The 26,120-nt window shown below is 39.4% G+C and overlaps 2 protein-coding genes across 3 annotated transcripts in view; one reads left to right on the forward strand and one right to left on the reverse strand.

Moving 5' to 3' along the window:
* The first annotated feature begins 665 nt into the window (after positions 1 to 665).
* nr2f6a (nuclear receptor subfamily 2, group F, member 6a) lies at positions 666 to 12,553 on the forward strand. 2 transcript variants are annotated; one of them, XM_059344054.1, is made up of 6 exons: positions 666 to 1,493; positions 1,842 to 2,611; positions 4,399 to 4,493; positions 7,353 to 7,684; positions 8,758 to 9,004; positions 10,229 to 12,553. In XM_059344054.1, exons 2-6 carry the CDS (start codon positions 2,343 to 2,345, stop codon positions 10,501 to 10,503), a joined length of 1,218 nt encoding a protein of 405 aa, XP_059200037.1. In that variant the 5' UTR covers positions 666 to 1,493; positions 1,842 to 2,342; the 3' UTR covers positions 10,504 to 12,553. The 2 variants fall into 2 exon arrangements, with proteins under 2 accessions (XP_059200037.1, XP_059200038.1); XM_059344055.1 differs by having other exon boundaries at positions 7,356 to 7,684.
* A 70-nt stretch (positions 12,554 to 12,623) lies between these two features.
* LOC131979967 (uncharacterized) overlaps positions 12,624 to 26,120 on the reverse strand; it is a 30,580-nt gene continuing 17,083 nt past the window's right edge. The window contains exons 9-14 of the mRNA XM_059344056.1: positions 25,893 to 26,054; positions 18,944 to 19,098; positions 17,596 to 17,853; positions 16,483 to 16,654; positions 14,507 to 14,548; positions 12,624 to 13,755 (exon numbers count right to left, since the gene is read on the reverse strand). Coding sequence (XP_059200039.1) covers positions 13,654 to 13,755; positions 14,507 to 14,548; positions 16,483 to 16,654; positions 17,596 to 17,853; positions 18,944 to 19,098; positions 25,893 to 26,054 — 891 coding nt within the window. The 3' untranslated portion in view covers positions 12,624 to 13,653. The remainder of the gene's footprint in view (positions 13,756 to 14,506; positions 14,549 to 16,482; positions 16,655 to 17,595; positions 17,854 to 18,943; positions 19,099 to 25,892; positions 26,055 to 26,120) is intronic.

Here is a 26,120-nt window from a genome sequence, read left to right on the forward strand (position 1 = left end):
AACCTCGAACACAAATCACCGTGTGCTCCACAAAGCGCCAAGACAGACAGAGGGCCTTGAGCAAATGAGCAATGACCACAGAGCGGTAACCTTTATCTCCGGCACAATGAGCCGTCCCTCAAGCCGGCTGCTTGCACGTATTCACCAGATCAAAGTGTTATTCAAGTGGGAAAGATATATCCTCCCTTTGAGAAATAAAGCTCACCTCACTGCCACTTTGCACAGATTCTTAAACCGTGCATTGCAAAAAGTTTCACCTCAACATTTGATTGCTTTCTATAAGACAAAGGGGGAGGCAGGAGCATGCAGTAGTTGCAGGGCTTCAGGGTAATCTGGTATTGTCGGGGTGTTTTTGGAGGCCTCGGGGTCATGCTCTCTGCATCTCTGAGGAGAGAGATCCTCCACATCCTTCCTGTGTGTGTGTGTGTGTGTGTGTGTGCGCGCATGCTGCCCCACACAGCCCACTCTCTTTGCTCTTTGACTCCAATGGCCATATAAGGCAGCCAGCACCATGGAAACCGCAGGGCTTGAATAGCAGTGTCAAATCCCTGGGAGCACACACACATAAACACACACACACATAGACTGCCCCCTCCCCCTCTGCACACACTCTGGCTCCCTCCCTCCCTCCCTCTCTCGCTTTGCTTGATCTCTCTCTGAAACACACACAAATAGGTTGGATGAAAACAGACAAGGGGAAAGAGAGCCGAAGAGGAGGAGGAGAGAGAAAAAAAAGCAAACGCTGAGAAATCCAGCCTGTCTCCGGCTGTGGCCATTTTCTTCAATCATAATTTGATTTGTGGACTCTGAAGAGAGAGAGAGAGGGAGAGAGAGAGAGGGAGTGAGAGAGAGGGAGAGAGAGGGAGAGAGAGAGAGGGGGGAAGAGCAGCACCCGTCCCTTCCACCCCCACCTCCTGTTTGCCTGAGCCATAGGGAAAGGCTTCACACACACATACACACGGACGAAAAGCAGCACACAGGGCTAGGCCGCAAGTCATTAGTTCTTGGTGGGCAAGCACTGACAAAAGGCTGGAGGACACAAGCCTGCATGAGTGCCTGGAGAGCAAGCACAGGAACTATGGAGGGCTGAGCACACGGACGCTCTCCTGCTTTCTTGATTTTTTGTTTTGGTAAAGGAAGCAGCACGGAGGATATCGTCACAACCGAGCACTCGTGCTTCAACAAGCAGGGTCGACAGAGAGACAGAGAGAGAGAGATCACTTCCTTGTGTTGAGGATCTACAACAACCGGTGCTGCTGCAGCTGGAGAAGAAGAAGAAGCCCGTGGCCACATGAAAGTGACGTGTGGACATCAACTTGTTTTTGCCTGATGTGGAATGTCTTCATTGTGGGTCACTATGCTGCTGCTGCTGCTGCCGCTGAGAGGATTACAGCAGAATAGGAGAGCTGTGTCTGCACTCTCAGCCTCGCTGCATGGAAGGAAGATCTAGAGCGAGAAAAGGATTTATTTTCCAGCGAGGGAGACACATTAAGGTAAGCTTGACATCATTTCTAGAAGGATTTGGAGGGGAATCTTTCAGTAGACAGCTGCCTTATATGAGGAATAACTGGTGTGAGCACATTCAGTGTGAGGGGTAGTTTAAGAGGGGTGGTCAAAGCCTCTCCAGGCATGTGCTAAGGCGAGCTACACTGAGGTCCTTTTTCAGCCATTACTGTTGCTACAGAGACAGAGCTGGGAGTGTGTGTCTGAGTGTGTGTGCCTGTGTGTGGTTTGGAGGAGATTTTCACCTCATGTCATTTGCTCGCAAATCTTTTTCAGTCGTTGCTCTCTTTTTAGGAGAATGTGCACTGTATGTTTGACTCATTGTTTCCTGTGAAAAGGTGTAAAGGGTGAGACCGGGCAGCCATCGAGCAGACGCCTCTTTAACCATCTCAGGAATCGGTCCAAAGAAAAGGACAAAAACATCACACAGAGGCTACCAGCTGGAGAAGAAAACAAGAAAAGGGGGAATTAAAATCCACAGGCATGCAAAAGTTGCCACACTGAGACTGTTTCCAGGTCATAGTGGAGTGGGAGGAGACTGAACTGCTCTTGTTTTTTCTGCCAGACACCCTCCTCCTCAATGCTGTAGCCTATATTTCTTTTTCTTTGACATCTGCTTGTTTGGCCTGAGGACTTTTATTTTCTCTCTTCTGCCGCTGCTTTAAAATAATAATTAATAGCAAACAGGAAATAGTAATTCTCTGCAGCCAGGTGAAGGGAAACACACTCTGGACTTTTTAAAATATATATATATATTTATATTTATGTTACCTTGACAGTAGCCAGACATCTTGGGCTGCCTGTCCCATTTTCTTCTTCGGTGGTTCGGTAACCAAGCGATGGCCATGGTGAGTGGGGGCTGGGGAGATCCCAATGGGGGCACAAACGGGTTGGGGGACAAGAGCTACCTGAGGGGGGAGGAGGAGGACGGCTCTCCGCAGGCGGGAGGCAGCGACATGGAGGCCGGCGACGATGACAAGTCCTGCGTGGTGGACTGCGTGGTGTGCGGGGACAAGTCCAGCGGGAAACATTACGGCGTCTTCACCTGCGAGGGCTGCAAGAGCTTCTTCAAGAGGAGCGTGCGACGCAACCTCAGCTACACTTGCAGGTGAGAGGGGCATTGTGGGTAATTTTTATTTGTTTATCGATAGTCTGGTATTTTAAAAAAAAAGGTTATTTTACTTGTAAAGACGCCTGGTTAAAGTAAGACATAAGGTTGTTACAATACTAACGTTAAACTTCGATACAATGTCATAGCTTAGTAGCCTACATAAAAAACGATATCCTACCTCATACCACTGCAAAACAACAACAATATAACTTAAGCTTTCTTTTCTGTTTCTTTCTTTTTTGTATTTGCGACCTACACACAGTGCTGCTACAGAAAAAAAGTCCCTGAACACATCACACAGTTTATTTTTTTTTGTTTGCTAATGGTTCCTTTTTTATTATCACTTCGATACCGTATCGTTTTAAACGTGGTCGGGAAGAAGTATCGAAGTAGTATCCATACTTTAACTTTCATTTCAAGTGTCTTTATAAAACAGCAGTCAAGTTTTGCATAGGCCCAGGTGTTAATGTTTAAACTATTTATGTGTGGTGTTACTGCCTTTTTAAAAAAAATCTTCATTTCAGTTCTATTTGAAAAAGATTTTTCTTACAAAACATTCTTGGATGAATCATGCATAAAAAAAATCTTATTTGTTCAAGGTTGTTACAGTTGGACAAAGTAATATGTTTTTCAATGAAAGAAAGGAAACCACAAATGTAACATTTACAAAATTAAATGTGCCTCTATGACAGAGCTCAAACAAGTATTCATTTGTCAAACAACAAAATTAAAAAATAAAATATTTTAATAACTTGGGTAAATATTCAAAGTAAAATGCTAAAAAAAAAAGAGTCTGGTTTCAGCCTTTCAAATTGAGCAATTTTCTGCTTTTTTGTTTTGTATCATAGTAAATGGACTACTCTGTGTTCTTTGTGTTTGGGACAATCAGATGATTAAATGAGAAAATTGAAGCAGGCTATTGTTAATTGAAGCCCCAGGTTGCTGCAAAAAGTGTAATGTTTGTGAAGTCTGTCATGCACAGAATCGTAAACAAAGGTGTCTGTGTAATCTATCCAGAGCTAAATCCACAGCCAGTTAAACAATGACGGTTGTCATTAATTATACAGAGAGATAAACTGTACAACCGTTTGACTGTTATTTACTGTCACAGAACATGCAGTTTTAGTTCCATGATGTTAAATTTGGGGCAGCAACTGGCCATTATTTGCACTTTCTATCTATCTATCTATCTATCTATCTATCTATCTATCTATCTATCTATCTATCTATCTATCTATCTATCTATCTATCTATCTATCTATCTCTCTGTCTGTCTGTCTGTCTATCTGCTTAAAGTCAGAAATTTAAACATATTAAATAAAATAAAATATGAAAATAAATTTACACCTGAGACAATAAGACACAAAATGCTTGGCATGATATGCTAGAAAAATGACTTTTACATTTCTTTTTTGTTGTTGGATCAAGTTGTTTATTAATGGATGAATAGCTTCAGGCAGCTCTACTTAAGATGCATGTGCTTTATAAGCATGATAAAATTGATGGTAAATCTGATGCAATATTAATGTTCTAGAGCACTTTGAGAAGGAAGTGTTGGTATCATACGATCAATACAAGTCTTTATATACATTCAAAAGCTTTGCGTAGACACATTTGTTATTAGGTTTCGAGAGTGAAATCAGAAAAACAACTTGTTGAGGCAGCTCTCCCAGTTTGAGTATGCTCACATCACAATGTGATTGAAATTGTTGCAGAATTTTTAACTTCAGTTTCTGATCTCAAAAGAAAGTTGGTAAAAATCAGTCATTTGTTTTTGTCCTCAGGTCGAACAGAGAGTGTCAGATTGACCAGCACCACAGGAACCAGTGCCAGTACTGTCGACTGAAGAAGTGTTTCCGTGTTGGCATGCGCAAAGAAGGTATCTGTCTGCCCTGATCCATAAATCCGCCTTTTATTTTGATCCCTTAGAAAAGATTGGACACACTGTCGTTGTCCAATACTATTATAAATACTCAGCAGTGGAAAAAGTATTCAGATCCCTTACTTGAGTGAAAGCACTAATGCCACACTGTGAATGACTCCACTTCAAGTAAAAGTCCTGCATTCAAAACTTACTTAAGTAAAAGTACAAAAGCATCAGCATCAAAATGTACTTAAAGTATCAAAAGTAAAAGTACTCGTAATGCAGAATGACTCCACTCAGATTGTTTAATGTATGCTAAATATATTATTTGATTATTATTATTATTATTATTATTATTGATGAATTTATGTAAACAGCGTTTTTATTTTCTCAAGATAGGGCTCATTTAAACTACTTTATATACTGTTATGAGGTTTAATTAAAAAAAAAAAAAGATGTGTAACCACTTTAAATTTATCATGTTTTTTATGTTAAATCTCAACTTTAAAAGTAACTAAAGCTGTCAGCTAAATGTAGTGGAGTAAAAAGTACAATATTTGACTCAAAATGTTGTGGAGTAGAAGTATAAAGTTACATTAAATAGAAAAATACTCAATTTAAGTACAATATCTTAAAATTGTACTTAAGTACAGTACTTGAGTAAATGTACTTAGTTACATTCCACCACTGCAAATTCTGCAGGTCAATGGACATAAAAAATGAAAATAATTTATACTTCCTTCAGAAGAGCCTCAGAGAGTTGTTCCATTACTCCAATCAGCTCCTCTTAAAAAATAAAAAAAAATCATAGTTAAATTTGTCATTATCTTGCATCTTCTGCTCCATAGACTCCATAGTGTAGAGAAAATGGCACACATGGCTGTCTCGGCCCTATCATGGCTAAGCAAGCCATGCGTGTCAGCTCAATGCCATGTGTTAAGTGGCTTAATCTAGTGCCTGTATAACAGTGACTGAGAGGGATACAGTGCTAAGACACCTGCGTCCCAGAGCCTTAAGCCTCTGGGTGAAGCTGCACAAACCCTCTGCCTTGTTGATCGGACAGAATCCAATATGGGGATTTCACCTTAAGTGGTGAAGCCCACAGTGAGGCATCATTCAGTGTCACGCTGATAGATACACACACACACACAGACACACACACAGACACACACACAGACACACACACACACACACACACAGACACACACACACACACACACACACACACACACACAAACACATATACACATATACACGCACACATCGGATTAACATGAAAATGTGAATGACAAAACAGTGATTCTTAAATAAAAGTAATATTTAGATGTAATTTGAAGGTTTTTGATTTTAACAGCAAGGAATTTGTGTTCCCCTCGTGCTTATGGGTCATAAAGCATGGTAATGAGACACATTATGGGTCCCTGCAGAGAGATTGACCCACCTCCACAGAGAGGTCAGAGGTCAGGGTCAGCTACAGAGCAGCATTCCTGTAGCTGGAGCAGATGCAGCATCTTCCTCAAGGACACTTCAGCAGAACAGATGCTCACCACATGAATTCCCCAAATTAACTTCTGGGGTCTGAAAGTTTAGAAAATGCTCAATTTTAACCATTATGTTATCAAGGTTAGGAATATGCTTGAACTTGAATATACCCCTGGAAAAAAAAGCCAGATTTCTTTTAGCATAATCTGGTGTTTCATCTACACTCATGTAAACCAAAAATGTTTAAACTGAAATGATCCCGGCACCATATTTGTTCGTTGTCTCACGGTGTCTCACACTCTGTGCTCCCACCATGCAAGCTAAGCTAACTAATCATGATCAAAAAGTTAAACAAAACAAAGCGACAATATACAGTCATGCAAAAAATAATTAGATCATTGCATTCTTGTTCATTTTAATGCCAAGTTCAACAAACGGTACATTTGTTTGGACAAATATAATGATAATAGCCAAAATCATTATCAAGAAAACCATTAAAAATGGCAAGAAATCAGCTCTAATAGTAAACTCTTATGAGCTATTTTTGTTGTTATCATTATATTTGTCCAAACAAATGTACCTTTAGTTGTACCAGGCATTAAAATGAACAAGAAAATTAAGAAAACAAAGGCGGTCTAATTTTTTCCATGACTGTACATTGATTGCTGTGCAAAACAAGCTGTCTTTTTTTTATTTTCGATGTGATTATAAAGGCTTTGTGAGTTTGGATAGTATCTTGGTTTAGGTGCCTTGAAAGTGCTTGAATATTGCTTTTAAAAAGCTGTATGAAGCCTGTCAGTAGTCTGCCCCACTGCCTGAGGTTTGGCAGTAATGCCGTCTGTCACAGCTACGGTGCTTTCTCTACACCAAGTGATGATCTTTACTCATGAGCACAGAATGAATCTGTGTGCATGAAGATTTCGATAGAGTAACGTTACTGTAATTGCAATGGTTGTAATTCAAATTTCAGAGGTTTCAAGTTTGAATGGAGGGTTAATTCATGTCTGAGGGTCTTTGTTTTATTTCCATAGATAACCTTCATCTAGCCTGATGAGCTCGAGAATATTCCTCCTCACTTTTACGCTGTTCTTGAGGAATCAGTCTGGGCTCGATTGTGGCTCTTTTTAATCTAGTAGAATAGTTTCCTAATCAGGTTGAGCCCATCTGCTGATAATCTGACATACACCGCCGACTGAACTCAAGTTTTAAGTTTTCTTTCTCTCCGTTTTCTTCTCCAAATCCCCTCCTGTACCTCCCCTTGTCCTTCAACATTTTCTCCTCTTTATCTGCTCCCTTTGCTCTCCTCTCCTCTCCTCTCCTCTCCTCTCCTCTCCTCTCCTCTCCTCTCCTCTCCTCTCCTCTCCTCCCCGTTGTACCCCAACTAAACTACAGCAGTTCAACGCGGTCGCATCCCACCTCAGCCGAGCCTCAGCCCCTCCATCACGCCCATAGGTGGCGCCAGCGGCCTCGGAGGTGGCGACTTCTATAACAACAACAACGGAGGGAGCGGCGGAGGTCAGCCGGTGTCCGAGCTCATTTCCCAGCTGCTGCGAGCCGAACCGTACCCCAGCAGTCGGTTTGGACACCAGTACAACCAGCAGACGGGTCCGGATAACGCCATGGGGATCGATAACATCTGTGAACTGGCTGCCAGGCTACTCTTCAGCACCGTGGAGTGGGCCAGGAGCATCCCTTACTTCCCAGAGCTGCCTGTGTCAGACCAGGTTAGTACATTAGATTTGTTGTACAGGTAGATCTAAAAAAATTTGAATATTGTGAAAAAGTTCAATATTTTTTGTCAATTATTTCAGACAGTGAAACTCGTATATTATATAGATTCATTACACATAGAGTGAAATATTTCAAGCCTGTATTTCTTGTAATTTTGATGATTATAGACACAGATAATAAAAACACAAAACTCAGTGTCTCAGAAAATTTGAATATTACAAAAGATCAATTAAAAAAAGGATACTTTAAACACAAATGTCAGGCTCCTGAAAAGTACATTAATTTTTAAAAAAATGCATTAATACGTTGTGGCATGGAGGAGATCAGCCTACGGCACCATGTTGCTTTTATAGCATCCTTCAGGTCATCTGGTCTCTCTCACCTTCCTCTTGACAACAGCCCATAGACTCCTATGGGGTTCAGGTCAGCCAAGTATGTTTGCCAGTCCAGCCCAGTAACACCATGGTCATTGAACCAGCTTTTAGTACCTTTGCCAGTGTGGGCAGGTGCCAAGTCCTGCTGGAAAATGAAATCAGCATCTCCAAAGAGCTTGTGGAAGCATGAAGAGCTCTAAAATGTCCTGCTAGATGGCTGCTATGTTGACTGTGGACTTCAGAAAACACAGTGGACCAACACCAGCAGAGGACATGGCCCCAAACCACCACTGACCCAGGACTCACATATTGAACTTCTTCACAATATTCAAATTGTCTGAGACACTGAGTTTTTGGTTTTCATTATCTCTAAGCCAGAATCATCAAAATTACAAGAAAAACAGGCTTGAAATCTTTCACTCTACACGTAATGAATCTATATAATATACGAGTTTCACTTTCAGAAATGATTGACAAAAATATTTAACTTTTTCATGATATTCTAATTATTGGAGATGTACCTGTATTTGGATGCATATTCTGCACTCTTGTTATCAGATTCTTGGAAACGTAGGAGACAAACGGGATCGGTTGTCGACATGAAAACATAAATACACAATGAATACAGTGTACATTAAAAATAGATGATGACAGTGTAGGTCAATGTGATTAACACACTTACAAATCCACAGGTGGCCCTGCTGAGGCTGAGCTGGAGCGAGCTGTTCATCCTCAACGCGGCCCAGTCGGCCCTGCCGCTCCACATGGCTCCCTTGTTGGCCGCGGCCGGCTTCCACTCCTCGCCCATGTCTGCGGAGCGCGTGGTGTCCTTCATGGACCAGGTGAGGGTGTTCCAGGACCAGGTGGACAAGCTGACCAGGCTGCAGGTGGACTCGGCTGAGTACAGCTGTCTCAAGGCCATCGCACTGTTCTCACCAGGTGAGTGTTGCTGATCTGTTGCTTTATCTGCTGTCATTGTTACACAATGTAGCTCTTTTACTCCAGCACACAACTGTTGTCTTTACAGATGTTAGACTTACAGGATCACTATTGTGGCTGGGAATCCTTGAAAACACTTGAAATTTAATGTGGTGTCTTCAAGGTTCGCTTGGACTAATATTGAACTGTTCAGAGCTTTACAACCAAAAATAAATTGGTTCAGAACCCGAAAAAGCTGGTTCCCAACTGCAACGAAAAAATTGCAGGTTTTACCTGACCTGAAGTACGACCCACAGTGGCCATTTCATATACTACAGGTTGGAAAGAGAAGAAAGAGTCTTACACATAATAGTTGTTTTCCTTAACAGTCGGTCTCTGTATTTTGGATCAAAACTGAAATAACCAAACAAAAGCTTGCAGGTAATCAGTACGACCTGATGTTTTGCTACTACTGTTTACTTCTGTTGTGCAACACCCTCTGTTGACGTCACACCTTTGATTACTATCATTCTGCTCAAAACTAATGTAAACACACACTGGTTGGCTGAATAGCACCAAGGTTCCAAGAAACCTGAACGGAACCAGAGCAAATGTGGTGGAAAAGGGGTAAAGGTTAAGTTGCATTAACAAACATTAAGCAACTATTTTCTAAGTAAGCACGAGTGGTAAACTATTCTTCATGTTCAATAGCTAGGGTTAAACAGTAAAAATAAAAATAAGTCTAAAAGCACATTACAGTCCCACAGCAGTAAAACTGTAGGCCTTAAAATGAATAACTTGAGTAAGTGTTTGGAGAATTGAAGGTAGCCATTATCTGGGAATCCATCTACTATGGCACCATCTCCTGGCTTATTAATGAAAATGCAATAATGCACTATGTGCTGTATAATTTAGTGCTGTCACTGATCATTATGCAGCACTGTGCATTTTCAGACTTTTTAAAGTGGCTTCTTAAAACAAATTGCTTAATGCGTATGGCTCATCAAAAAGTATTCAAATCCTTTTCAAACTAAATGAGCACATGCTGCTGTGTCTTTAAAGCTGCTCTGGGTTTATAAATGTGATCTTGTTTTAGCGTAGACATGCTGAGGCACTATATTTGTATGTGTTCCCCTCAGGGGCATTTTATCACATTATCTTTCAACCTTCCTCTCGGCTCATCACGACTCTTTATGTAACCTGCCCACACTATTAAGTAACTGCCTCCTCCTCCCTCCCTCTCAGACGCCTGTGGCCTGACAGACCCAGTCCACGTGGAGTCTCTGCAGGAGAAGGCTCAGGTGGCTCTGACGGAGTACGAGAGGATGCAGTACCCCAGTCAGCCTCAGCGCTTCGGACGCCTGCTCCTGCGCCTCCCGGCCCTGCGCGCCGTTCCCGCCAGCCTCATCTCGCAGCTCTTTTTCATGCGCCTGGTAGGAAAGACACCCATCGAGACGCTGATCCGTGACATGCAGCTCTCCGGAAGCTCGATCAGCTGGCCGTATGTCCCGGGACAGTAGCCCCCCTTTCTGACGAGGTCTCCGCCTGGGATTAGTGACGACAAGCACCCACAGGAAACCTCCTGACTCATCACTATCCATCTGTGTGGTTAGCAAACTGCAGTGCCAGCTGGCCGTCATATGTACTGTACTGTAACCGCTCTATTTCCCCCTCATGAAATGTCTCCACGCGGGCCTCCAGTGAAGAGAGGAGCCCGTGCCAGGATGGATCTGTCTTGTTGCCAGCCCAGTCGTTCTGGTGCCAGGTCTCAGGCCAGAGAGCAGCTTTTCATGCTGGGCTCCGATATGGACACCACAGCCAGTCATGTCACCACCCACATGCCATAGTGACTAAAGACGCTACAGTTTCATGTAGAGGGCAGCAGCACCCTGCTACAAATACATCGGGAGGACAAAACTGTCCCGCCGCTGAAAGTCAGCAGAACTGTTTTTCCCCACACTGGGCTCATTTTCCACGGCTCACCATTTGTGATACAGTGACCTTTTTATCCACACAAACATTACGATACGGTATCATGATTAGATTGGATCTAACTGACCAGTGGTGAACTGAATAAGACAAAGAGAAGGCTTCGTTGTTGAAGAGAAACACAACAAACTGATATGAAACGGAACAGAGGGAAAAATAAAACCAAGGAAAAACCACCAAAGTCTATCATATCATCCTCAGAGATGCTTTTCAAACAGAGTGATTAGTACACAAAGCAGAGAGAGAGAGAGATGAACGGACTCTTGTAACTGCCTGACCATCAAGTCAACAATGCATTTAAATTCATTCACAGGGCTCACTGTTGTTGTAGTTGATTTTTCAAGAAAAAAAGAAAAAAAAGCCACAGTTACATGAGAGTGGACTAATACCTCACTAGACATCAGAATGCTTCAGTCTGATATTTCCTAAACACAAACCTCTGTAAATGTTGTTCACCAGAAACCGCCTTCTTTTTGACAACTGCCTTGTTATTATTCATTATGAATTTGGGACAAATATGAAATATGAAACGAGCATCGCAAACATTCGTCTTGTATCTTTTTGAGAAAAAGATCCCCAATGTGATTTTTCACTTGTGTTTTGAATATGAGTTCTGACTGAATAAGGTGAATTCAGCGATTAAACGTCGTTTGGATCAAGCTTTTTTTTTTTATTATGGAGAAACGGCAGGCTACATCAACTCGGGTTCTAGTAAAACAACTCAAGATATATGAATTAGTTATAGTTGGTGGTGAGAGAGTTTATAACCAACACTACTAATTAAATACCAGTTTATGTTGATCAGTGCTGTTTCTAGGGGTACAACCCCCTTGAAAATGTATTGAAATGTATATATATTGAGGTCAACTTTGTCTTTTTGCATGTTCAAATGTTGTTTTGGATCTCTGCTAAGTGGAGACTGTTTCATTATTTTACATTATGTAATTCAAGGTTCATTTAAACATTTAAATATTGCTTTCACTGTTAGCTCCTAAATGTTTTTTTCTATATGTATTTACATGAAAATACCTCTGTCATCTGTTTAGATGTCAAAAAGAAGCTTATCTTCATGCCATTACAGCGGAGATGACTTTGAGACGCTCTGAGTGAGTTTCTGCTGTTGTGAGACGATACTGTAATGGATGAAAATCTGGTGGAAAAACTGCACTTGGAGAGATATTCAATGCCAAAACATCACGTTATCTGTGACAATTTAAAAAGAAGATGGGCCCTGATTCGCTGGTCCACCAAGATTTACCTCACAGGAATTTCAAGAGGCGAGTTTACAAAATCACAAGTAAAATATTTGAATGAGAAAAAGGATAAAATCAACTCAAAATTCAACATATTTCAGCATTTAGTGTTCTCAAACACAAGGATGTGACTCTGCTTCTTGATTTACTGCCGGGCTTTTTGAAAGTCGTTTGGATATTCTTCTTCTTTTAGGCAACGATTCACACAACCATGTCATTGAAAAAAAAGATAAATATGCTATTAATGTTTTCTTATCTTTGTGTTACTGAGTTCTTACGTTTTTAAAATTTCATGTGTATGGCAACGTTATTAAAAGAATCAAAAGATGATGTGTCCTTTTATGTTTTGGTTTTTTAAAATTACTTGAAAAAGTGTTGTAATTACATCTGTATGAAGAATGCCAAATAAACACTGCAACATGTACCAAGAGTGTATTGATGAAACTCAATTAATTTGCCAAAAACTGAATTTTGTTTGTAACACATGATTTATTTAAACATATATATTTCTCCTTTTCTGTTGCTATATCTTCTGTCATGACGTCGCTTCTGTATAAAAACTGACATTTTTCTTCTCATACTTCAACACTGTCAATTAAACAGTAAATTCAAATTACAACAAATTCAAATGTTAACAGCGCCATGTTGTTACAACCACGCAGAAAAAAGTCTACCAGTACAGCAGTAATCCACTCTGACAGCTGTAAAGCTAATACAGAAGTTGTAAACATTAGGGTCAAAAACAGCTGAGGTTCAGTGACTGTAAGGCCAGTACGACGGCCACGTTGAGCTGAACTGTTACAATTCCAACAGCAAAGCAGTAAAATTGGGGAGCATACATTTACTCAACTACTGTACTTAAGTACAATTTTGAGGTACTTGTACTTTACTTGAGTATTTCCATTTTATGTATCTTTTTACTTCTACTTCATTACATTTTGATACTGTACTTTTTTCACCACTACATTTAGCTGACAGCTTTAGTTACTTTACAGGTCGAGATTTAACATAAAAAAAACATGGTCAATTTAAAGTGACTTTAAATACTTTTTTTTTTTTTTTTTTTAAATGAATCTTATAACAGTATATTAAGTAATTAAATGAGCCCTGTCTTTACAAAATTAAAACACTGCTTACATAAAAGCATCAATACAAATAATGTAATAACATATTTGTAATATATAAAACACTTTTACTTTTGATACTTTAGGTACATTTTGTAAGTTTTGAATGAAGGACTTTTATTCGTAGTTGAGTAATTTCACAGTGTGGTATTAATACTTTTACTTAAGTAAGAGAGCTAAATACTTCTTCCACCACTGCTGGGGAGAAAACGAAACACAGACACAAAAAGTCCTCGTGTCTTTTGCCAGGTCGCACCCTGTCAGTGTTTATCCTTTAGCTGTTCCGACAGAATATTGAGAAATATTAACAAAGACCTTGGTCAAAGATTTTCACCAGACGCTTGATGTGGAAAAGTTTTAGCCGAAGTTCTTTGCACTGCTTCTTCTTTGCTTGATAGTCTGACGTCTGGAAGACAAGACAAGTGAAATGTTAGCAAGCAGATAACAACAATCCACTCTATCATTAGTAAATTTGCCCCTTCACTTTTTTGCAGAAAGTTGGATAAGAGTTAAATCTGTGTGTTAAATCCATAGATACCATCGATCTGTGTATTGCTGTTTTAAAAGCTTAAATTTGGGATTTTGGTCTCTCCATCTTTTGAATCAGTCAGCTAGCTAGTTTATGCAGAGCTTACCCTTTGACAAAGAAGATGGCGAAAAGGAAAAAAGATGAGTATTGTACATTTCAGGACGAATGGACGGACGAATTCGCCTTTGTGGAATAATCATTGGAATAATTGTCCACTAAATATACGTAAGCTGAATAGCAAAATATCTTTCAAGTACCATTTGAGAATGCACTAGGCCTATTTAAATTTGTGAGTAGGGATTGGACTGTATGAATGTAATAATGAATGTAATACTTATGAATGTAATAACTAATTTGAATAATTCCTGATGATGTTTTAATGATATCTACAATGTTTCATTGTTTTTTATCATTGTAAGTGATTTTTTTTTTTTACCCCAGGAAGACTAGCTCGTCCCACTTTGGTGACAGCTAATGGGGAACAATAAACAATAAACAAAACAAACATGAGAGTGGTATCAATCTTCTCACCTAGATCTCGTAAAAACAAAGAATAAACCTATTTCCCAAAATTTCAAACAGTTCTTTTAATTTCACATCATAACACAGCAGATCTGATTCCACTCACCCTTTTCAGGTCTTTGAGTCGGTTATACTCGTCAGCCACACCCTGAAAATGGAAATAGAAAATCTCTCAGTAAATTGCCATGATTTTATAATCCAATCCAATCCAATCCACTTTATTTATATAGCACAATTTTAGCAAACACAAGGTTTCCAAAGTGCTGCACAAACAATAAATACATAACACAATACAAAGAGATGTAGTAAACAATAGATCAGTAAGATGCAATAAATTAAAAATGGGATAAAAATAAATAAAATAAAATATAAAATGTACTGCCCGCACAAAATAAAATATGCATGAATACAATAAAAACAAAAAATCATAAAATCAACATAAAATCAACATAAAATCAACATAAAGTCAACACTCTACGTGGTGTTAAAAGCCAACGAGAAGAGGTGGGTTTTAAGAAGAGATTTAAAATGAGACAGTGAGGAGGCCTGTCTGATGTGCAGCGGCAATTCATTCCACAGTTTTGGAGCTGCGATGGCAAAAGCTCGTTCCCCTCTGAGCTTCAGCCTAGCTCTTGGCACTCTCAGGAGAAGCTGGTCAGCTGACCTGAGAGAGCGGGTAGGAGAGTAGGGGTGCAGCAGCTCAGAGAGGTAAGGAGGAGCAAGACCATTTAAAGCTTTAAAAGCAAATAAAATAATTTTAAAATGAATCCTAAAATGAACGGGCAGCCAGTGCAGTGAAGCTAAAACAGGTGAAATGTGCTCATACTTTCTTGTGCCAGTTAAAAGACGTGCAGCAGCATTTTGGACCAGTTGAAGGCGGGCAATGGAGGACCCACTAACCCCCATATAAAGTGCGTTACAGTAATCCAGCCGAGTGGTCACGAAGGCATGGATTACTGTCTCAAAGTGCCGTGCTTGCAGGAGTGGTTTTATTTTTGCCAGCTGCCGTAGCTGGAAGAAACTGGACTTCACCACAGCTTTGATCTGGCTGTCAAATTTAAGATTAGCGTCCACTTTAACCCCCAGGTTACTCACAATTGGCTTATGATGTTGTGCCAAAGAACCAAGATCAACCAGGGGGGGTTTTGCAGAAGAGCCACCAAAGACCATGACTTCGGTCTTTTTTTCATTAAAACTCAGGAAGTTTGAGGACATCCAGGCTTTGATGTCATGTAGGCACCTTAGGAGTGAGTCAATACAGTACGAGTCATCTTTTCTGAGGGGGACATAGATTTGACTGTCATCTGCATAACAATGAAAAGAAATTCCATGTTTTCTGAGGATGGACCCAAGTGGCAGTAGATACAGGGAAAAAAGAAGTGGGCCAAGCACAGAGCCCTGCGGGACCCCACATGAGAGAGGAGCAGTGGAGGACACAGAGTCACCAAGGCTGACACAGAAAGTCCGATGTGACAGGTAGGACCTGAACCATTCCAGTGCTGTGCCACTGATGCCCACCCACTGCTCCAAACGAGCCAACAGGATTTCATGGTCCACTGTATCAAAAGCAGCAGACAAATCTAAAAGCACCAGGACAACACAATGACCAGAGTCAGTAGCTAAAAAGATGTCATTAAAAACTCTTAAAAGCGCTGATTCTGTGCTGTGCAATGTTTTAAAACCGGATTGGAAGATCTCAAGAATATTTTTTGCATTTAAAAAGTCCATGAGCTGAGCATAAACTATCTTCTCTAGAATTTTAGAAATGAAAGGCAGTTTAGAGATGGGTCTGAAATTTGCCAAGACAGTAGGATCCAGCCCAGGTTTTTTTAACAGAGGCTGCACCGCAGCATGTTTAAAATTTAAAGGGACTGTTTATAACATAAACAACATAATACAACACTGAAATTGTGTCACTTGGTTTATCGTCACTGCTTTGTGTTTTATGGCAGTCCAACAGACTCATACTGAGCACAACTGAAGCTGTTATAATTAAAAGGCACAGCTATGATGACTCTATACTCTCCTGGCAGTCTGCCCTGAGTATTTCCACTCTCTGTTCCTGCCTCCTGTTTCCTGTACCTGGTACTTCATGGAGTCCTCGTCCAGCATGTCCAGTTCTCGGCTCAGCTTGTGCATCTGGTCACTGATGTCATCCATTTCCGCACAGAGGCTCTTATAGCGTGCCAGATCAGAGTCAAACTCCTTCTTGTACTGTCGGCGCTGCTCGTCTGAAATAATCTCTGGGTACAGCCTGAAGTGGGACATTTACATACATAAATTACTATTAAAATAAAAATATTATTGAGGCAAAAACAAGAGAACAAGCTTTTCTGAAATCACTTGTCTGACCAGTATTAAATTAAAACAGTTTCTTATAATATAATATGAATACTCTTCCAGGGGATGGCACATTCTCTCTATTATTACTGTAATTAATTAGAAAAAAGTTCAGCTTTAGGGGAGTAAGGCTTCTTCTCAGATTGGTGTTAAATACTTGTCTTTAAAGCTCACACTGAATATAATGTTTCTTGCTTCAAGCTAACATTTATGCTGATATTCATAAATGAATTAATAAATACTATTCTATTATCTTACAGGGAGGGAAAGCATCCGAATGAGCATGTACACAATAGAGCTCTTCAGTGAGTGTTGGATTACAGGAACTCCAGTTCATTGGCTTTAGGCTACTTTATTTAAATTTATTTTCAAATGTAATTCGTGTTTTTATCTTGTATTTCTTCAGATGAATTATGGAAACCCTAACCTGACGATTTGAGCTGCCTCAGTGTAGTATGTGCTGTAAAAATATGCATAAAAAATAAATAATAATAATAACTTTATTTATATAGCACCTTTTAAAAACAGCAGCTTGCAAAGTGCTTCAACAGAGAGCCGTTAATTACAACGAGAATGATGCCATGAGGCTAAAAACAATTCCTACATTAAAAGAAAAACAATAAAAGACAGAGCAGGTTAATCAAAAGACATTCTCAGATACACAAAAAATAAAAGGTAAAAGTAGTAAAAAAGTAAAAAGTGAAGAAGTAAAAAGGAGTAGTAAAATAGAAAGCATTACATAAAAGCAAGTCTTAAAAGTGGGTTTTAAGAAGTGATTTAAATGAAGTTACTGACTCTGCGTACCTGACCTTTCCTAAATACTTGTTACTAACTGGCAGCAGAGTGGTGGCCCACCTGTAAAGGTAGTCCTGGTCCCGGTCCAGCTCATTGCCAGTGTCTCCGGTGGTGTAACCAGTTTCATAAGGGGACTCCATCATCTCCGGAGCAGAAGGCTGTGGCCCTGGCTCCTTCCTCGGTCCCTTCTCCACATTATAAGGAGGAGGTTTCCTCAGGCTTTCAGTCTCGTCTGATGAGCTGCTGGAGCAAACTTTGGCCCTGCTGTTCTGATACAAAGGCTCCACCCCCCGACGGTTACTGTTGTCCGCAGAGAAACTGTGAAAAAAATATAAGAGATTTTGTATGTAATAATTGATTTTGTATTTAAATGTCTACAGCCACCTTTGTTCATGTTAGATTTGGATCTGGACCTCTAACGTCAATTACTTCAAGTTGTAGTAGGAACTTTTGTGTAGCACTTTTTTCAGGCCTGCTGATATTCAAATATCAAGGGGAACTTAACCCATCACAGCAGGGTGAAATCACATGACTTCTTCATGACATCACAACGTAAAAATGAAGCAGCATCGAGCCCTGCTGTTAACTTCCCTCTACTGGCTTAAAACTCCATGCCAGTTTTTGTTTGATGATGATCGGCCAAGTAAATGATAAGGTCAAAAATATATTAAGTACAAAAATATAGAACTAGATGTTATCCTCGTTTTACCTCTTATGTCTTCTCCTCTTCTTTATTTATTTATTTATTTATTTTTTCAGCACAAACCACTGCACACACTAGAGCAGCTGTAGTCAAAAGCTGCTTCTCCTCCATTTTATAAGTTTCTACTAAGAGCATGATGGGCAAAAATTGCATGGTGGGAAAAAAATGTTACACATTTTGCATCACATTACATCACATTTGCAACATTTAAAATTCTTCATTGAGCATGATTGGGTTTTTTGTTTGTTTTTTGGGTACAAAATGTTGATCCAGTAAGTCAAAGTAAAAACAATAATTATCAGGTCATATAGGTGAGGTTGTGCTTAAAAAAGGAAACCAACATGACATGGTAAACATTTTTCAAGTGGTAATACATGCAGATTAAAAAGTATTCAAAAACTGCCAAAATAGCCCTAAACTCCGAAGGGCGACCCAATATGCTTATTTTTTCTGTCAAAATATGAAGTTATAGGCCATATGCAGTTAGTTACTTGTGAAATCAAGAAGTGTTTTAACTGAACTGAAGCATGCAGGCAGAAGAAGCTCTCCGGACAGTATTTACTTTTATTATTATCTAATAAATGTATGATGAGGCATCAGATAAGGTCTGTAAGCCGTTTGAAGCTTCAGGACTGAAACATGTTTTTCTGATGCATCCTGTGGCGTTCTGGTGTCACAGACTCATCACCTGAGACCATCTCTCACCTGTTGCTTTTATAATTTCCCCCACTGTGGATGCTGACTGTTCCGTTGCCGTAGGAAACCACGCTGTTCTCCGCCCTCAGGTCAGGTGCGGCTCTCTCAGATACAACAACAGTCGGTGCCTGCTGGGTGCTGCGTACATCTCCCACATGGTTCACCTGAGACAATATCAAGAGACGAGAACCAGAATACCACAATAAATTAATTTAATGTCGGGGGTTTGTTCCACCGCAGTGCAGATCGTTGACACATAATGCAATATTTAGCATCATGATAAATATGAGAAAGTCCTCAGGAGGAGTCAGAGTCAGACGCATTTTATTTATGCTGGAAAGAAAAATCTTTTCTGCACTAAATCTGTCACATAAGTACAGAACTGGAGGGCTCTACACACTGCACAGCACACTGCACTCAAAAACACTCGGATGAGATGAGAGAGGCTGTTGTCACTGCCAGACATGTAAGCATGTAGCTAGACAGATACAAGGACAAACACACACACACACACACACACACACACACACACACACATACCCTTGTACTTCTATCTTTGTGAGGACCCTCATTGGAATAGTGAATTCCCTAGCCCCTTACCCTAACCCTTAACCTAAACTTCACCATCACAACTAAATGCCCGACTCTAACCCTAACATAAACCTAATTGTAACTTTAAAGAAAGTCTGAACTCTCAACAAGCCTTTTAAGAAGTGAGGACCGGCCGAAATGTCTTCACTTCGCACAAATGTCCTCACTCTGTCGGTTAAAAACGTGTTCCGGTCCTCACTATGTAGGAAGTACAAGAACACGCACACACATGTACACACACACACACACGCACACACACGCGCACACACAGTTGCCTTGGCCACAGTGTCACACTGCAGTAAAATGAAAAGAGAGCAGAAGTCCCTTCCCCTGATCAGTGTCTCACCTCAAATCCGTTCTTTCAACAACTATCAGAACCAATTAATTGGAAGGAAACACATAAAACCAATTTTCTGATCTGTGTCTGACATGGCACGCATGTTACCAGAGGAGGAGTGTAAGTGTGTTTGTGTGTGTGTGTGTCACCATGAGCACACTGGGAAAGGTTGCGACAGGAGTGAAATCAGTGGAACAAACATTTCTGCTGTTCCATCTTTCTGAACTATCAGGTAAACATGCAGCACAGCACCGGGGGATCTTTTCTTTTTGCTAACGAAAAACAAAAACAGCACAGAGTGATTATGAAACAGAAAATTTATGTACAACACAGTAATGTTAGAACATTTTACAGCAACGAAAAGTGGGAACAAAGCATTACAATTAAAATGCACGGCCAAAAGCAAATATAGAGGATATCAAACACTAAAGCTGCATTATGTCTCATGTAATCTACTGTTACACTGTGTAATACATCATTAATGACTTCTAGTCTTTGACCTATTTCTGGATTCGAGTGTATCCAGTGAGCTGATGCGAATGTCTGGAAGAAGCAGCCTGTGAAACAGATCTCATGAATGTGGAGACGGGGTATGATCGTCTATGTGGAAAGAAACCCCCAGAAAGCTGCAGAGAATGTGATACACTGCAGCAGAAAGGTGCTGCGCAGCCATGGCTTTGTGCAATTCAAGTGTTTTTAATTCCTGTGCGGCTCAGTCCAGTCAGTGTTTGTGAAACTGACACTTTCTGCGACAAGGAAATCTGCTCTAAAGATGCAGAGAAGATTGCTGTGTCTCTTTTCATTACAAATTAGATCTTCATTAATCATTTATAGTTATTTTTGTGTCTATAAAAAATGTAAATATGTTATAAAATGCCCATGACAATTTCAATCAATCAAAATAGTTGCTGATTGATTTTTAGTCGATCAACCAATGAATGAATGAATTAATTGTTTCAGCTCCAGACCACAAAGTGATTTCTTAAAATAATAAGGTATCGTATTTATAATGAAAATGCAACAAAAAAAAAAAAAAAAAAAATATATATATATATATATATATATATATCTGCAGAGGTCTCATCTTCTCCAAAACAAATTGACCAGGAGATTAAAACCAGTAAAACACTATCTAAAGCAGTTTAATGTTAAAAATCACTGTTTTTCCAATGCTGTTCAGCTCATTATGAAGAGTTGTCAGGTCACTTAAGATCTGCATGTCCAGTGAATAAAATCCTTCTGGTTAAAATATATTGTTAAATATTTATTTTCCTAACCCTTATTCTACTTTCTTAATGTTATTTTGTCTTATTTTTATACATATATATTTATATATAGCTCTTGATTATCCTTCAATGTCACAAAATTGTTTCACTGTAACTATTTACAGATTTGTCACCTGTATGGTCTTTCTTGTTGTCCGTTTTTGTTGAGAAAAGCAATAAAAAAAGTTGGGAAAAAATAAATAAATATATATATTGTTAAAAATAACCAAGGTTTTAAGAAGCGTATTGCATAAATGTGGCTTAAAACTGAAACACTGAAAGTCAGTTAATGACAGCGTCTGTCAGACAACCACAACACTGACACACACAAACGGGACATGACGACATTGACAAGCGACCAAATGTAACGGCAAGTGAATGTTAGATTGAATACGATGAATGATTTCTCTGGATTTGAAAATTATTGAAAAACATTTGGGGCGATGTAATTACACAACTCAACAAAATAATCATTGAAATGAAAATAAAAAACATAAGTCGAGTCATTTTCATTTATCTTAATGTGGGAATATTGCACTTTTAATGAAAGATTAGTGTAATAAATATAATATATAAATATAATAAATAATAATATAAATATAATATATATATAATAAATAATATATATATATATAAATGTTCTACACACACACATGTAAGGACATTTATTCTGTGAGGAAGAGCTGCACACTCGACACCCCACCACATCATGTTTATGGTCGGTTCTCTTTGATTTAAAGTTGCTAAATATTAATAGCACTGTCCTATTTATTACAATCAATGTACAACTGTCAAAAAACAATGTATTGTTGCTTTCAATCTAGTTATCCTGCAGTCTTTTCTCTCAATTACCTCTTTTCCCCCTTGCGTTAAATAAAAATGTAGCACAAAACACGGGGAAATGACTTCTTTGCCACGAGTCTAATCTGCAGCAGTCCCAGCGCATACTGAATCATTTAGCGCCACCACGCTCTGTAGGGATTCACACAGCAACACTGAGGCAACTCAACCCTTTTTATACATTATACATGCCACATACATTATATATGCCTCCCTGCAAGGCAAGCATCTTCACTGCAATACAAGAATGCCCCAGAATAAGGCCTGCTGCATCTCGATGAAGTGAGATGATAGGCAATATGTAGGCCAGGGCCTCGCCAGAGAAACTCATTGAGTGTGTTTCTTCCCTCTTCATAATGAGTCATGGTGGACATGATACATTCATAGTACACTGCGACTCTAGTAGATTAATCACTGCTAAATACCGCACGAGGCTACCACTGTGAAGTACAAACAGCCCAGCTTTCACAGGCTCTCCAGCAGCATGAATACCTGCTACATGCTGGAGCACTGATGGGCTGGGACAGCAGCTCCCAACGTGTGGGTAGAAGCTGAGCGGTCGCCAGGAATTTCTGCTTTGATTGCCCATATTCATCCACAGTATAACAGCATCTATGGCTGTCCTCGACCGAAGAAATTCCACTAAAACTTTGAGTTTGTCGATGGATCGATGAGATGATTTAATTGACAGATCTGCTAAACTGAGCTCCTGCACAAAGAGTCATGCAAACGCAACAATTTAAAGATTCAGAAAGATAAAAGCATATAATCGTTAATCAGAAAATGTTAAATACACCCATGCTGCACTAGGGACAGGGGGGATATGTCCCCCCCAAATTCATAGTGATCCCGATCCATCCCCCCCACTTTCAGCGACAAACATCGCCAGTAAAACATCGGATTAATATTCTGTTAGTTAGACTATTTACATTGCAGCACACACCGAGAGTCCGGTGGTTAACGGTGCATTCAAGGTCTACACAAATGTAGACTTTTAGTGTAAATTGAACACTAAACATGTAGCTTTCAAAATAAGCACATGGATGTGTCCACCACAGAATTTGCAAGAAGACTGTCAAAATATGATGCCTTAAATAAAACTTAGAAGAACCATTATTCTCCTTTACAATAATTTGTTAAAATATGTTCCCCCCATCATAGTCTCAGAAATTCCTGTGCGAAACACTGGTTTACAGGCTTCAGGATAATTCAGGATAATTCATAGTTCAGGATAATGAAAGGAGGAGAAATGTTTTTGGGTCCTTCATTGAGTCAGCTTCAAGTCAGTAAATTTGTTTGGCTGCACTGGGAATTTCATGTACAAACTTATTTTCATTTATGTAAATATGTTGGTTGTTGTTTACACTACAGTACATATACAGTTGAAACCAGAAGTTTACATACACTATATAAAAAGACACATATGCTTTTTTTCTCACTGTCTGACATGAAATCAGACAGTCACTTTTCCTGTTTTAGGTCCGTTAGGATTAACAAAATTATTTATATTTGCTAAATGCCAGAATAATGAGAGAAGGATTTTTTAAAACAATTTTTTATTACTTTCTTCAAAGTCAGAAGTTTACATACACTTACAGTATTATGCCTTGAAACAATTTGGGAAAGCCCAGATGATGCTGTCATGTCTTTGGAAGCTTCTGATAGGTTTATTGACAACATTTGAGTTAATTCGAGACACACCTGTGGATGTTTTTTTAGGCACACCTGAAACACACTGCGTCTTTGTGGAACATCATGGGAAAGTCAAAAGAAATCAACCAAGATATCAGGCAGATATCTTCCTGGCAGAGTGGCCTTTCAGCCCATGTCGGTACAGTACTCGTTTCACTGTGGATAATAACACACTTTTACCAGCTTCAGCCAGCATCTTCACAAGGTCTTTTGCTTTTGTTCTTGGGTTGATATGCACATTTTGGACCAAAGCACGTTCATCTCTGGGACACAGAACCCGTCTCCTTCCTGAGCGCGATGATGGCTGGACATTCCCATGGTGTTTATACTTGGGTATAATTATTTGAACAGATGAATGTGTCACCTTCAGGCATCTGGAAATTGTACCAAAGGATGAACCAGACTTGTGCAAGTCCACAATTCTCTTTCTGATATCGTGGTTGATTTCTTTTTCTTTTGACTTTCCCATGATGTTCCACAAAGAAGCAGTGTGTTTCAGGTGTGCCTTGAAATACATCCACAGGTGTGTCTCGAATTAACTCAAATGTTGTCAATAAACCTATCAGAAGCTTCCAAAGACATGACAGCATCATCTGGGCTTTACCAAATTGTTTCAAGGCATAATAATGTTAGTTAAAAATTGTCTAAAAAAATCCTTCTCTCATTATTCTGGCATTTAGCAAATAGAAATAATTTTGGTGATCCTAACGGACCTAAAACAGAAAAAGTGATTGTCTGATTTCATGTCAGACAGTAAGAAAAAAAGCATATGTGTCTTTTTATATAGTGTATGTAAACTTCTGGTTTCAACTGTAAAATGTTTAAATAAAACATATTTGGGTTAAGGCATGGAGTGAAAAAAATACTCATTGAGTTGAAATAATTTGCTGACAGCTTCGTCCAGATCAAAAATCCCATCTGTGCCCCTGAATACACCTCTACAATAATGTGCTTCAGAATCGGTCAGGATGACAGTGAAGAACAAAAGTTTTACTGTACTCTTCTAATGTTTTGGGTTAAATTTACAGATAATAGTTTCAAAAAAATATTGCCAACTTAAATTAATTATAGTTGCTGTTCATTTTAAACCTCTGAACCCCGCTGGCGGGATTGAAACTTATGTTTTCTTTAAAAAGATTGCCAAGGATACACAGTTTATCATAGAAAGAAACTGCAAAAAGTTCTTTGAGTGTCTCGAAAAGCGCGATATAATGTAATATATTATTATTAGTATAAAAACAGGCATTATCTTCAAAATATGAACTTTCTGACAGTCTGAACAGATCATAGGTTACAAAGGTTTCTGTAACCAAAATTTGTTTAAAATTGTGACAAACAGAACAGCAGGCTGTTTACACAGAGCAGAGAGGAGAGGACAGGACAGGTTGTAAAAATGCAAATAGTTCAATATGTATAGATGTGGAGACACCATTTTTTTTTACAGTATTTATGACATGTGTGAACTTGGAAAAGTGTTGTATAATATAATTCCATTCTATTCTAATTAAAAATGTTTTTATCAGAGACATTCAAAATGTAAAAAAAAGCAAAAAATGTCCTGAAATGTCTTGGGGTTCAGTGGGTTAATCTTTCACACTATATTCTAGACTGGCTTCATTAAATAGTGCTTATTTCATTTAAGAAACACTGTTTTGTCATTTACTTTTCAGGTTCATCCCGTGTGTGCGTGTATATGTTTGTGTGTGTGTGTGTGTGTGTGTGTGTGTGTGTAATCATGAATATATGCAGGAAAAGCAAGTGTGACCATTTCTGCTCCAACAACCTGAAACCTACCTCTTAGCTGTGACCGGTTAATGCTTAATGTGTCTTTTTTTATGGTTTTATGTCTGTGCCGCTGTCTGTTATCACCAGTCTGGTTAATAATCAGTCAGAGTGAAACCAGGGTGTGCCGAAGATAAAGAGCTGCGTTCTCTGAGTCAACAGCAGCAGATTAATGTGAGTTTGTGAAACCAAATGCTCACAAAAAAAAAACTTTGACTTGACCAAGTGAATGTAACCGCCCCTATACTGCCTGTATACTTGCATGTAACATCAAAAGAGCAAACATAAGATTGTAAGCTTTTGTTTTGTTATCTAGCTGCGTAAAAAAAAGAAATAAACCTAAACCATGAGTCTTTTGTGGACTTACTGTTTTACTATCATTTACACAACCACAGTTACCATCATACTCTGTCACAATGAAGCAATAAATCATAAAACACACGTTACTCACCCAGTCCTGTACATCCTGGCCCTCTGACGACCTGATCAGCGGCTCGTCCCAGTAGATGTTAGCTTTGCCATGGCGCCAGATCTTACTGCGGGTCTTGTAGGCGTAGTAAGCAGACAGGGACAGAGCCAGGACCACCATCAGACCCAACACTAAGGCCACCGCCTGAGGAAAGAGAGTAAATCATAGATCAGGAGAGAATAAAACAGTGGAGAATGGGATTAAATAGAA

The sequence above is a fragment of the Centropristis striata genome, chromosome 11 (genome assembly GCF_030273125.1).
Source record: "Centropristis striata isolate RG_2023a ecotype Rhode Island chromosome 11, C.striata_1.0, whole genome shotgun sequence".
NCBI classification, from domain to species: Eukaryota; Metazoa; Chordata; class Actinopteri; order Perciformes; family Serranidae; genus Centropristis; species Centropristis striata.